This window comes from Macrobrachium rosenbergii, chromosome 5, assembly GCF_040412425.1.
Source record: "Macrobrachium rosenbergii isolate ZJJX-2024 chromosome 5, ASM4041242v1, whole genome shotgun sequence".
Classification (NCBI taxonomy): domain Eukaryota; kingdom Metazoa; phylum Arthropoda; class Malacostraca; order Decapoda; family Palaemonidae; genus Macrobrachium; species Macrobrachium rosenbergii.
Window position 1 is genome coordinate 31,196,679 of NC_089745.1, and position 11,311 is coordinate 31,207,989.

General features: G+C 36.3%; 1 protein-coding gene across 17 annotated transcripts in view; it reads left to right on the forward strand.

The window, feature by feature from the left end:
* The window catches only part of Arms (Ankyrin repeat-rich membrane spanning), a 761,760-nt gene that overhangs the window by 628,606 nt on the left and 121,843 nt on the right, over positions 1 to 11,311 (forward strand). For 3 of the 17 annotated variants that reach the window (XM_067103929.1, XM_067103932.1, XM_067103930.1), the window contains exon 1: positions 352 to 1,683. The exons of 5 other annotated variants lie outside the window; for them this stretch is intronic. In XM_067103929.1, coding sequence (XP_066960030.1) covers positions 433 to 1,683 — 1,251 coding nt within the window. In that variant the 5' untranslated portion in view covers positions 352 to 432. Of the gene's footprint in view, positions 1 to 347; positions 1,684 to 4,825; positions 4,964 to 11,311 lie in introns of those variants that run through there. 9 more of the 17 variants (XR_010853062.1, XM_067103928.1, XM_067103923.1 and 6 more) reach the window with 8 other exon arrangements.

Sequence of the window (11,311 nt, forward strand, 5' to 3'; positions counted from 1 at the left end):
AATAAATGAATGAAATTCTAGTGTTCATTTCATATTTTCAGGATGCCATTCTCCCCTCTCCTCCGACAACTCAAACCCTCACCCGAAAACAGTTCATTCCATTCTTCACAATCCACCGTGATTTAATTAGCTGTGATAAAAGTGCTCCTGTATATTGTGGTCTTGTTGTAGTCGGTACCGTAGGGCTTTGTAGCAACAGAACACAGAAAAGCCTCCCATGGCAAGACATATCACCACCTCCACACAGACAGTCTCCTTGCTCTGTATCTTCAAGGCTCCCTTTGATAGTGTGTATATACTTGCGTCATTCTTATGCTACAGACTACCGCAGTTTTTTCCTGTTGTCCAGTCTCTTCCTTTTTCTGTCGTAGTCTGTTCCTTGTTGCGTAGTGGATCATTTAATCCGTATGTGGTGACTCTAGAGGGCTTGTCATGGATAAACAGCTTGGCCCCAAAGTAGACAGTAGCGACGATGAGGCTACCACACCCCTTCTTGGCACGCTCCATTCCTATTTTTCCCGCCATCGTGATCCTTCTCATCATGCTCCTCATACACAGTCATTCATCATTCAGAATCCCTCAAGCACTGCCTGCATTCGACCTACCGTTACCATCACACCACCTCAGCCAGAGAGCACATCACCACCGGGGTCTCCTTCTTCGACACCAGCAACTCCTGTCACTTCACAACCCTTCCCGGAGGCACCACCAGCCTCTGAGCCATCGTCCCCATCCCTGTCCTCCTCGTCCTCACAGTCCTCCCCCTCCTCACCCTTGGAACCTGTCACTAATCAAATATCAAGCAGTTCCTCTCCTTCTCCCCCTACATGTATTTTCTCTCCTGCACCACTTGCAATATTACCTCCACAAACCACCACAGTCACGAGTACTTCACCTTCCTCATTCTCTCTTATTTCTACTTTTTCCATCTCTGTCCCTCTGTCTTGTCCCGTCAGTTTATTTCCTCGTACACAGACAGATAGTCCGCCATCAGTATCATCACCTCCACCTGCATCTACCTCGACTGTCATCGATTATCACCTGAGTTCAAAACCTCGCTCTCATTGTCAAGTGGCACCTCCACCCATGCCCTTGCTTGTGCCTTCTTCGTCTTCCGGTATCCCTGTAATCTGCCTTCGACAAAACACGCCTGAGAATACCCCCGTTGTGTCTCCCGCTGTCTCCCCAACACGCACTAACTTACCGCCTTTCCCTTCCCCTTCCCCCACCCATCCTGCATCCGCACTGATCAATTCCATTTTGACTTCATCAACCACGGCTCTTCTGCCGCCATCCGAACCTTCTCCCTCGAACACCGGCCCCAGTGGCAACGATGGTCACCCCCATCACCACCACGCCTTCACCTCCCCAACCCAAGAGGTGGATCCTAACGACTCATCGGATCCCCCCGACACTGAGACGGGTGACGATGATGGCGATGACGAGGACACGTCAAAGAGCGGCGGGTGCGTTGGGTTGAAGAGGCGCTGTGGGGCACACCACCGCCCTTCCTTGCTGATTCCCGAGGCCCCTGAACAGCACCAACGACGTGCTTCTTTACTCTCTACACTCTCCGTGTCACCCAGCACCGGCAGGCGCCCATCAATCGCCTCACTGCTGAGTCTCACGCCCTCCCTCGCCGCTCGACGGTTCTCCTTCAACATCGGGGGTTCTCATACCCGGGTAGGAAGCTCAACTCTGCTACTGATCACCATGGCTATTGGCTCCCTACGTTCACATCGTCTTTTTTTTTTTTAAGTCTTGGTTTAACTAACGTACAGTCACAGCTCGCCAGTTTTATGAAAGAGATTAAACCCCCTTTAGAGTAGAGATTTATAAACATAACCCTTTATACTGGACTAATTGTTTACTTAAACCAGTATGCACGTTGAACAGATCTGTCGCTGATACCGTATTGCGTTACTGCAGTTTAGCATAGTGACCCCCTAATTACATTAGTCGTTTTTTGTAGTTGGTTATGATTTCGTTTTCTTTGTGTGTGACTATTCTAGTAGTAGAGGATACAGTACGTACGTACAGTACATTGGCATGCTACTTGACCTCATGTATATTACAGTAAAGTTGAAACTGTAGTGTAGAGGACGAAAAGTATATTAAAAGGTTTTGCACCTTCCTAAATTAGGTGAGAATTTCTTCTCAATGTCAGCATACTATATTTTACTCATTTTATAGTTTTAGCAGTTTTATTGTATGATGTTTCTCCCACTGCAAGGAGCTCAAAACCTCCCAATTTTAGTGGTTGAGTTATCTAATTTTCTTATGCATAAGAATTTAGTATGTTTTCATTTTTAGATTGTTCTGTGATCAAACAGTTTAATTCATCGGCAGTAGGTTTGTACAAAATAAATTATATTTGGTAAAATTTCCATTCCTTCACTTAAAAAAAAAATAGCAAGCTTGGTATAGAAACTTCATGGCAGAAAGATGCATGTTTGTTGTTATTTGAGATAAGCAAGTATATTTTCTCAGTAATGTAGAATTTAATATTCTTAAATCTGACCAGTGGTCACCTTTATCCCTTATTTTTAATTTCTTTTAGAACTGTAAAGCGATAAATATTACGCTATGTTCTGGAGATACTTTATGGCATCAAGGAAAAGTTGGTATTACTCTTTATTTATATATATATATATATATATATATATATATATATATATATATATATATATATATATATATATATAAAGACAAAATCCACGAAGGAGAGAGAGAAACCGTGCTTCTCTTTCCTTCGTGGATTTTGCTTTTTTATTATATATTATATCAAGTTCATATTTTCGTGATTCAATTATCTTATACTGTGTGTGTGTATATATATATATATATATATATATATATATATATATATATATATATATATATATATATATATATATATATATATATATATATATATATATATATATATATATATATATATATATATATATATATATATATCCGAGATAGAGCAGAATTGGATATTAAACGACATTTGTAGCTTAATGTTTGTGTATATAAAATTACGGTGATGTGATAAAAATTCATTTATAACGCACCAATCGGCTGTCATGGCGGAGGTTGGTTGTTGCTGACGCTAAGTACAAATACCTATGTTCGACGGTGATTTGTGTAGCAAAGTCGTTATCAACTTGCACCTCTCTTGATAGCCGCGTGGTTGAGGGCGTCACTGAACATCGTTGCTTCTCATCTCGGCGGTTCGATCCCGGGAGATGACGAACCACTTATCAGTTATAATTCCCCTGCGGTATATATAATATATACACATATAATTTCCGATGTGTATTAAACGACAGTTGGATATTAAAAACGTTGGTGTGATAGTTCATCCATGCAGTAATGTTTGTGTATATAAAACATATATATATTGGTGTGATAAAAATTATATCCATATAGTATATATATGTATATATATATATATATATATATATATATATATATATATATATATATATATATATATATATATATATATATATATATATATATATATATATATATATATATATATACAGTATATATATAATATATGAATGAATTTTATCACATCACCGTGTTTTATATACAAGCATTAAGCTACAAATGTCCTTTAATATCCAATTCGCTCTACCTCGGAAGTAATATATTTTCATATATGTTACCCGAAGGGGGATTTTTTTTGTTGATAATAAGTTCGTCGCCTCGTGGGCTCGAACCACGTAAGAATAAGAACTCAGGACTACAGTGACGTCTCTTCACAAAATGAAATGAATGTTCGTAAATGAAAAGGGAGGAAAGGATGAGGGATTACTGATGAGATTGCACTACTCTTGAGATTGCTTTAGTTCTTTTATTGCTGGCGTCATTCAGATGGCTGCGTGGTTTAAGGCGTCACAGTAGTCCTGAGTTCTTGTTCTTCCGTGGTTCGAGCCCACGAGACAACGAACTTATTAGGAACTAAAAAATTTCCCTTCGGGTAATAGATATGAAAATATATTATTTTCGAGGTGGAGCGAACTGGATATTAAAGGGCATTTGTAGCTTAATGCTTTTACATATATATATATATATATATATATATATATATATATATATATATATATATATATATATATATATATATATATATATATATGGATATAATTTGGATATGAATTTTATCACGTCACCGTGATTTTATATACACAAACATTAAGCTACAAATGCCGTATAATATCCAATTGCTCTACCTCGGAAATGTGTATATATATGTGTGTGTATATATATATATATATATATATACATATACTCGTATATATAATATATATTTGTTGACATAAAGGAAAAAGTTGGTTCTGCTCTTATACTCTTTACTCCTTAATTGTATAGTCAGTAGAAGAATAAAGTTAGAGCGAAGGCTTTCTTAGTTTTAGCAAAATCTATTTATCAGTCATCATTCAATGAGCAGAACAGTCTCTTCTGATTTCTTTTCGCCATGGTTTCCCAGATATCGAAATTGCTAAAATATTAATTGAATTTGTGTACCTTAATTTTGGTTCAGACTCTTAATTTACATTTTGGTAACCTTAGTAATCTGTTCAAGTTATTTGCTGGTTGTGACTGTTGTATCTTGTATACTAGCGTCGCAACGATAGAGGTCATCGACGCCGTTAAGTGACAACCTCTCAGCATTTCCTGATAACTTAGTAATAATACTGACATAATGCCACTGGCATTATCGGAGTTAGTGCCTGGATTTATGGGCAAATACCCTCCTGATTAACAGCTCCCTAAAAGCTTCGGTCTTAGGCTCTAAAAGCACAAGATCTGTAGATAAAATGTTAGTTTGGACTTGACTGCTTTAAGAAATACGTAGAAAGCCTTGTCTCGATGCTTTATATTTTCGACTGCCTTGAATACTGCTGTCAAGAATCTTATTCAGCTCTTCTACGAAGAATTTCACAATACTTGATGAAAGATGCATGTAAGTTTCAACAAATTTTTGCTTTGAGAGGAGCTTTATGATTTGTAAATACATATACTGATGTATAGCCCAGAATTTTAGAAACAGGAAATTTATAGACGTTTGCACATTTGCAGGACTTAACTACATTGTGGAAAGTGTGAAAAGTGAATGAAAGCCTATTTAAAATATGTTTATAACGTAAAATTAAAAAAAAAAAAAAGTGAAATAGAAAGACATTTGTAGATTGAAATGGTACGAAATTGTACGGAAAACGGTCGGTGGAAAGGTAAGCGTTAATTTGTAGACAACGCAGGTTGTTTCAAAAAATATTCAGTCGCTATATAGATCGGTTTATTTTTCCAATTGCAGCGAACTTTAATAAATAGCATGAGGTTCGTGGATCGCGAGGCATTGAGGCACCTCTTTGGTCAATAATTGGAATCTATTTTCGACCTCTTGTTCGAACAACAATACTTTTAATTCTATCAGCTCACGTTGGGAAAAATATAGCGGTAAAGCTCTTTAACTTCATTGATTATTAGCGATTCGACTTTAATTCTTAAGTCTGTGTGAAAAACGTTCAAAAGCGCATATTTTAGCAAAAATTATTCTAATATTTTCATAATTTTATGTTGGAGTAATAAACAGAAAGCAAGTATCCATAATTATCTTATGTTTTCTATTTCAGTGAGAATTTAATTTTGTATTAGTCAGAAATTTAGAGAATTTTGATTAATTTACACATGGCATTTTAATCCATATTAATTTTAAATATGAATTACCGTATTTTTTTGTATTAGGTCTATCACGTAATTTTACCACACGAGAAACAATTTCTTTTTTCATTTTCACAGGCTGCTTGAGGTGATCACTGTTGATTTTGATCGAGCTGGCCTTTTAAACAGGTTTGGCAGAGGCGGTCAAAAGTTATGCCATATCTCTTTGCTTTTAAGAAGATAAGTTAGGTTTGTACGGAAAATGTGTGAAGTCATTTGTTTTCGATATTACCTTGAAATAAACAATTTTTTTTTATTATTTCACTTGAGCAGGCTCTAACAAGGCAAAACTTTTAATCATAACAATGAGACGTTTGACACCGCACGAATGCCTTACTCGCCCCACCCTAGCCATCTTAGAGTGCTTGAAAGGCATAGGGATCGCATAGAAATAGACTTTTTCATTTAGTGCATCTCTCTCTCTCTCTCTCTCTCTCTCTCTCTCTCTCTCTCTCTCTCTCTCTCTCTCTCTCTCTCTCTCTCTCTCTCTCTTCCCCCCCACCCACTATTTGGAGAAAATCTTAATACGACCCGTCAGTCGTATGGCCTTCGCCATACGATTAATGCACCGAATGAATATTCTATTGAGCTACGTTATAATTCTTATCACAACATTTTTAGAGGCAACGACGACGTGGTTATTGGAAAGTATTTATCTCTCTCTCTCTCTTGTTTTATTTTAGCTAGATTAATTTACATGCCAGAAGGTATTTGTAATGGTATCGAATACACTGAACGCGAACATGGTGTCCTTGTAGCAATAAACTATCTGCCTTTCATAAATCTCGTTTCAGTGTATGAATAGATGTGATTGATCTATATTATCTGCTTTAACGTATGATGTATATGCTGTAATATATATGAATGCGCATATATGTGTATATACCCACACACAATAAATGAATATATATATATGTATATAATATATATATAATTTATATACACGTACGCGCGCACATACACACACACGATAGCTGACCATGTAAATAAAAACAGGGAGAAACATGAGAGCGTTATATAATGGCAATGGACGTCTTTTCTCAAACAGTATTGATGTCGGTGGCACACAAAGCACTTTCTTTCATAAAGAAATTTCTAATCGCGGGCAATTAGGGTTACGAAGTTCGTTACGTTCTGACTAAGCCTGGAGGATAATCTTCTTTAGAACCGGATAAAAGAAGATATAGTGTATCTAATCTGGTCTTTATGGCCCTTGTTGTTAGTTGTCTTAATTAAAGCATCTCATTTAATACTGTAATTGCCACTACGCATCATGTATTATTAAAACTGGAAGAATTTGGATTTGCATATCTTATCAATCGTAGGTGGTTTATTTTCCTCGTGACCGGAATTTCCCGTGAAACCCACAGATGATTTGTCGCACTCTTTGTAAGGTAACATGTATACGGCAGTATCCTCGGGCGTTTCCTTATTTTCCCCCATAAATGTTGTTAACCGCAAAACCAATGGTATCGTGGAAGCTTTGAAAAAATGTCTCTATGAAGTTTCACTAACCTTGATGCTACCAGATATGGGATTTGTAGTTCATTGCTGTATTTGTCTTCTGGCTTCTCATTGGAGATACAAAATAAAATCTGATTCGCTTTATAAACCGGTTTTTATTTTATTTTTTCTAGTGACTTCGACGAGGTACTTAAGGGAAGGCACGTTCTCGTGATTTATTATAAATTTCGTATCGTTATTTCAGGAAACAAATCTTTAGGTCGTCTAAAAATCAGTTGCTTACCATTCCATCCTTAACCGAAATATGATACTGAAGAAGTGAATGCTGAATGCAGGATACCGGTGGTGTGTACGTGTTCCATATACAGTGAACTTGTAATTTGTGATATCCTTGATTATTAGTACATCCAGGAAAGGAATTCTGCTTATCCTTTTCTAGTTTTACTTAAAATTTGATGCTTGGTGCAAGGGCATTTAGTTTAGTAACGAACATTGAAATCTACTCAGATCGGATTCCAAAATGTCTACATGTCATGCAAAAGCTTCATCAGTGGGGTTTGATTATTACGTTTCAAAAGTACACAATACATAGATGTGCTAGAACACGGCAACACTCGCATATCTGTTTCTGAAAACCTCCATAAAATGAGAATAAATTTCTGGAAACTCATAGTTTACTTTTTAAGGTTTTTCTAAGCCAATCTGGGCAGAGTCAATATTTGTGGCCAGTTTGTGGGACGAACATGCCAATGCGTATTAGTATTTCAAAGGTACCTTGGTAAATACACAATACACATCAAGACTTGACAGTTTTTCATTGTGAAGCAGAATATTCAAATTGTTGAATGTCATACAAAAATCTTCAGTATGCTTTATGAAAGATGGAAATAAATGACACTTGGTAGCTTTTTACAGACTTTTAAAATACAAGATCTCAAACTTCAGGATATTGCATTTGTGTTGTCGCAAGGCCATCAAAAATGAAAAGCTTTGGATTAATAAATATGAATTTTCCCAAGAATTCTAGGCTCTTGTTCCTAGGCTATTTTCCAGCAGTTCTATAAAAATCAATAGGAAAGTTTATCTTTATCTATCTATCTATCTATCTATCTATATATATATATATATATATATATATATATATATATATATATATATATATATATATATATATATGTGTGTGTGTGTGTGTGTGTGTGTGTGTGTGTGTGTATGTATATATATATATATATATATATATATATATATATATATATATATATATATATATATATATATATATATATATTTATATTTATATATAAGTATATATATATATATATATATATATATATATATATATATATATATATATATATATTTATATATATACATATATATATATATATATATATATATTTTATATATATATATATATATATATATATATATATATATATATATATATATATAGAGAGAGAGAGAGAGAGAGAGAGAGAGAGAGAGAGAGAGAGAGAGAGAGAACATTTGTGTATACACAAGGTAATATAAATCTCTTTAGACGCCACTGGACAGCAGTATTATCTATAAGTTCCCCAGGTAAGATTATGTTCCGCAGCGTCACATACCGATCACGTACCTTCAGGACATATTGCGTAACCATCCGAAATGACCTGGTATCGAGAAACATACCTTAAAAGCTTGTAAGCGTAGCGTCATACGTAAATCTTTGTTGCGCTTGTCATCATCCTCATGCTGCAAGATAGAATACGAGATTGATTATTCACTACAGGAACCAGAGCCCGCAAGGTGTTTCACTTTCACAGTTGAGAATTTTTTATGCATATGCATAAGGGCAGTGCCCTTTCTTAGTATAGCAGCTTCAACACTAAAAGACAAAAAACAGAAGTGAAAGGAGTCTAGAAGAAGTTCCGCTGTTTGCTAAGGATTTACCTTTTAGTTTCCTGTAAAAGAAAATTATTGAGATGGCTATTTGTCTGTCCGTCCGAACTTTTTCTGACCGCCCTCAGATCTTAAAAACTACTAAGGCTACAAGGCTGCAAATTGGTATGTTGATCATCCACCCTCCAATCATCAAACATACCAAATTGCAGCCCTCAAGCCTAAGTAGTATTTATTTTATTTAAGGTTAAAGTTAGCCATGATCATGCATCTGGCACTGCTGTAGATGCCAACAACACAGGCCACCACAAGGCCGCGGCTGATAGTTTCATGGGCCATGGCTGAGAGCTTCATAAAGCATTATACGCTGTACAGAAAACTTGATTGTACCGAAGAAACTTGGGCGCATTTTTTACTTTTTTTGTTGTTGTTTGTATCAATAATCTCATTTGCTGTCAATAAATTCATATGGGGGAAAGTCTTTCGGACTTGTTTGTTAGTAATCTAGAAGGAAAACCACCCACTTTGCTCCTTTTTTTGGTTGCTTGCCATCAGTTAAAAAAAAAAAAAAAAAAAAAAAAAAACTTGCCACATGGTAAAAGAGAAAAAACTGTTTGTCAACTAAATAAAGCGTCCTTAAAGCTAGTTGGTAACGGGGATGGGCATTTTATTGATCGTTAGGCACCCGCCCGCCCTAGAGACAGCAGCTTTCCAATGTACCTTAACGACTTGTTACCAGGCAATGTTTAGGAAGTTGCCTAAGCTTCGTGTTTTTGGAACCACTCGCTGCAAAAATATGGCTGTTAAAAATGTTGATTAAGACGAAAAAATTTTCTGGCATCCCAAGGATCTTGGCCATGGGGATGATTGCAGCGAGAAAAAAAAACCTGTTCAAGATATCAGCAGGTGACCATTTAATGTGAAACTTATTAGGAATGACCACAAAACCGCACTGAAAAGACCTGATCATCATGAATGAACTTCCACGTGTAAAGCTGTGGTGACGTATTTCCAATAACGTATTTTCATTAATGTCTTAGGTAAAACGTGTCGCGAATGTTTTTATTGCTTTAAATGTACATATATTTCTTGTAAGAGTGTGCTCCTGATTAATGATGAGATTTAGTGCTTTTACTCAGTGTGTAACACATTGATGTAACAGGTTGTTTGCAGCAAGGGAGCTGACCATGAGACTATTGCAACATACTCATGTTGTAGGGCATACGAATATGCGATTACCTGAACATTACGTAGTCATGTAAATTTTAAAGTATTCAGTGTCCTCAAGTTGTTAATGTTTATTAATACGGGAATACAGTAGTTTCTGACTATATTAATCCTTTAATGGCAGGGTAGATTCGGGAATGGGTTAGGTTCTACGGTGTAAGCGCACAAAAAAAACCTCCAGGAAGAGTCTGAAAAAAAATTAGTCACATCGTTAAGATGCATACAAACCGCACACGAGTTTACAAGAGATTAATATCCAGTCCACACAGGGTAGCCCTTATTGCCCTTCTGCTAGCAGTGTGAATAACTTTGTTATTTATACGTATCTCTTGCGATCAGCAGTAGAACAAAACGTGATGAGCAGCGTGAATAAGCCCTCAAGACACAAGTCAGCGTGTCGTGACGTAGCGCAGCAGGGCCACCATTGCAATATTAATTGTCAGGGGGGCGCCAATGATTTCGAGGGTACCAGTGATGAACTTGAAATCCACACCCCTTCCTTTCCTTCTTTCTCTCACACTCTTTTGTCGTACAATATTGAAATACTTATGGAAATGATTCTGTCAGTCTTTAGCGTCGCAGTGTCAAGTCTTGTAATGCCCAGGGATTTCTATGTAATTTGAATGGGAATTAATATTTACTGGTTGTATGGCTGATATTACACTGGAGACTTCAATTGTCTCATTCTATTTCAGAGCTGTTGCTACAAGAGTGTTTTAGAAAACAAGCAATAAAAGGGTGTTATTCATTATTTGCCAAACAACACAAACTGTTCTTGGATACCTGCAAGGAATTCAGGGAGAATTGCAGTATCCTGACCGAATACAGAATTCACTGTTATATTGGGCCCCTTTTATAATCTTTTATGTAAGAAGTGGCTCTTGTCATGTTTGTAATAAGTTTTGTGCTACCTCGATTTGGACATTTTTATTTTAGTCCCATTGGGTAAAGTTACGTGTAACAAATGTTTTAATTGACAGAGAAGAGTTACCCATCTTTCACTAAACGTATAATCTGC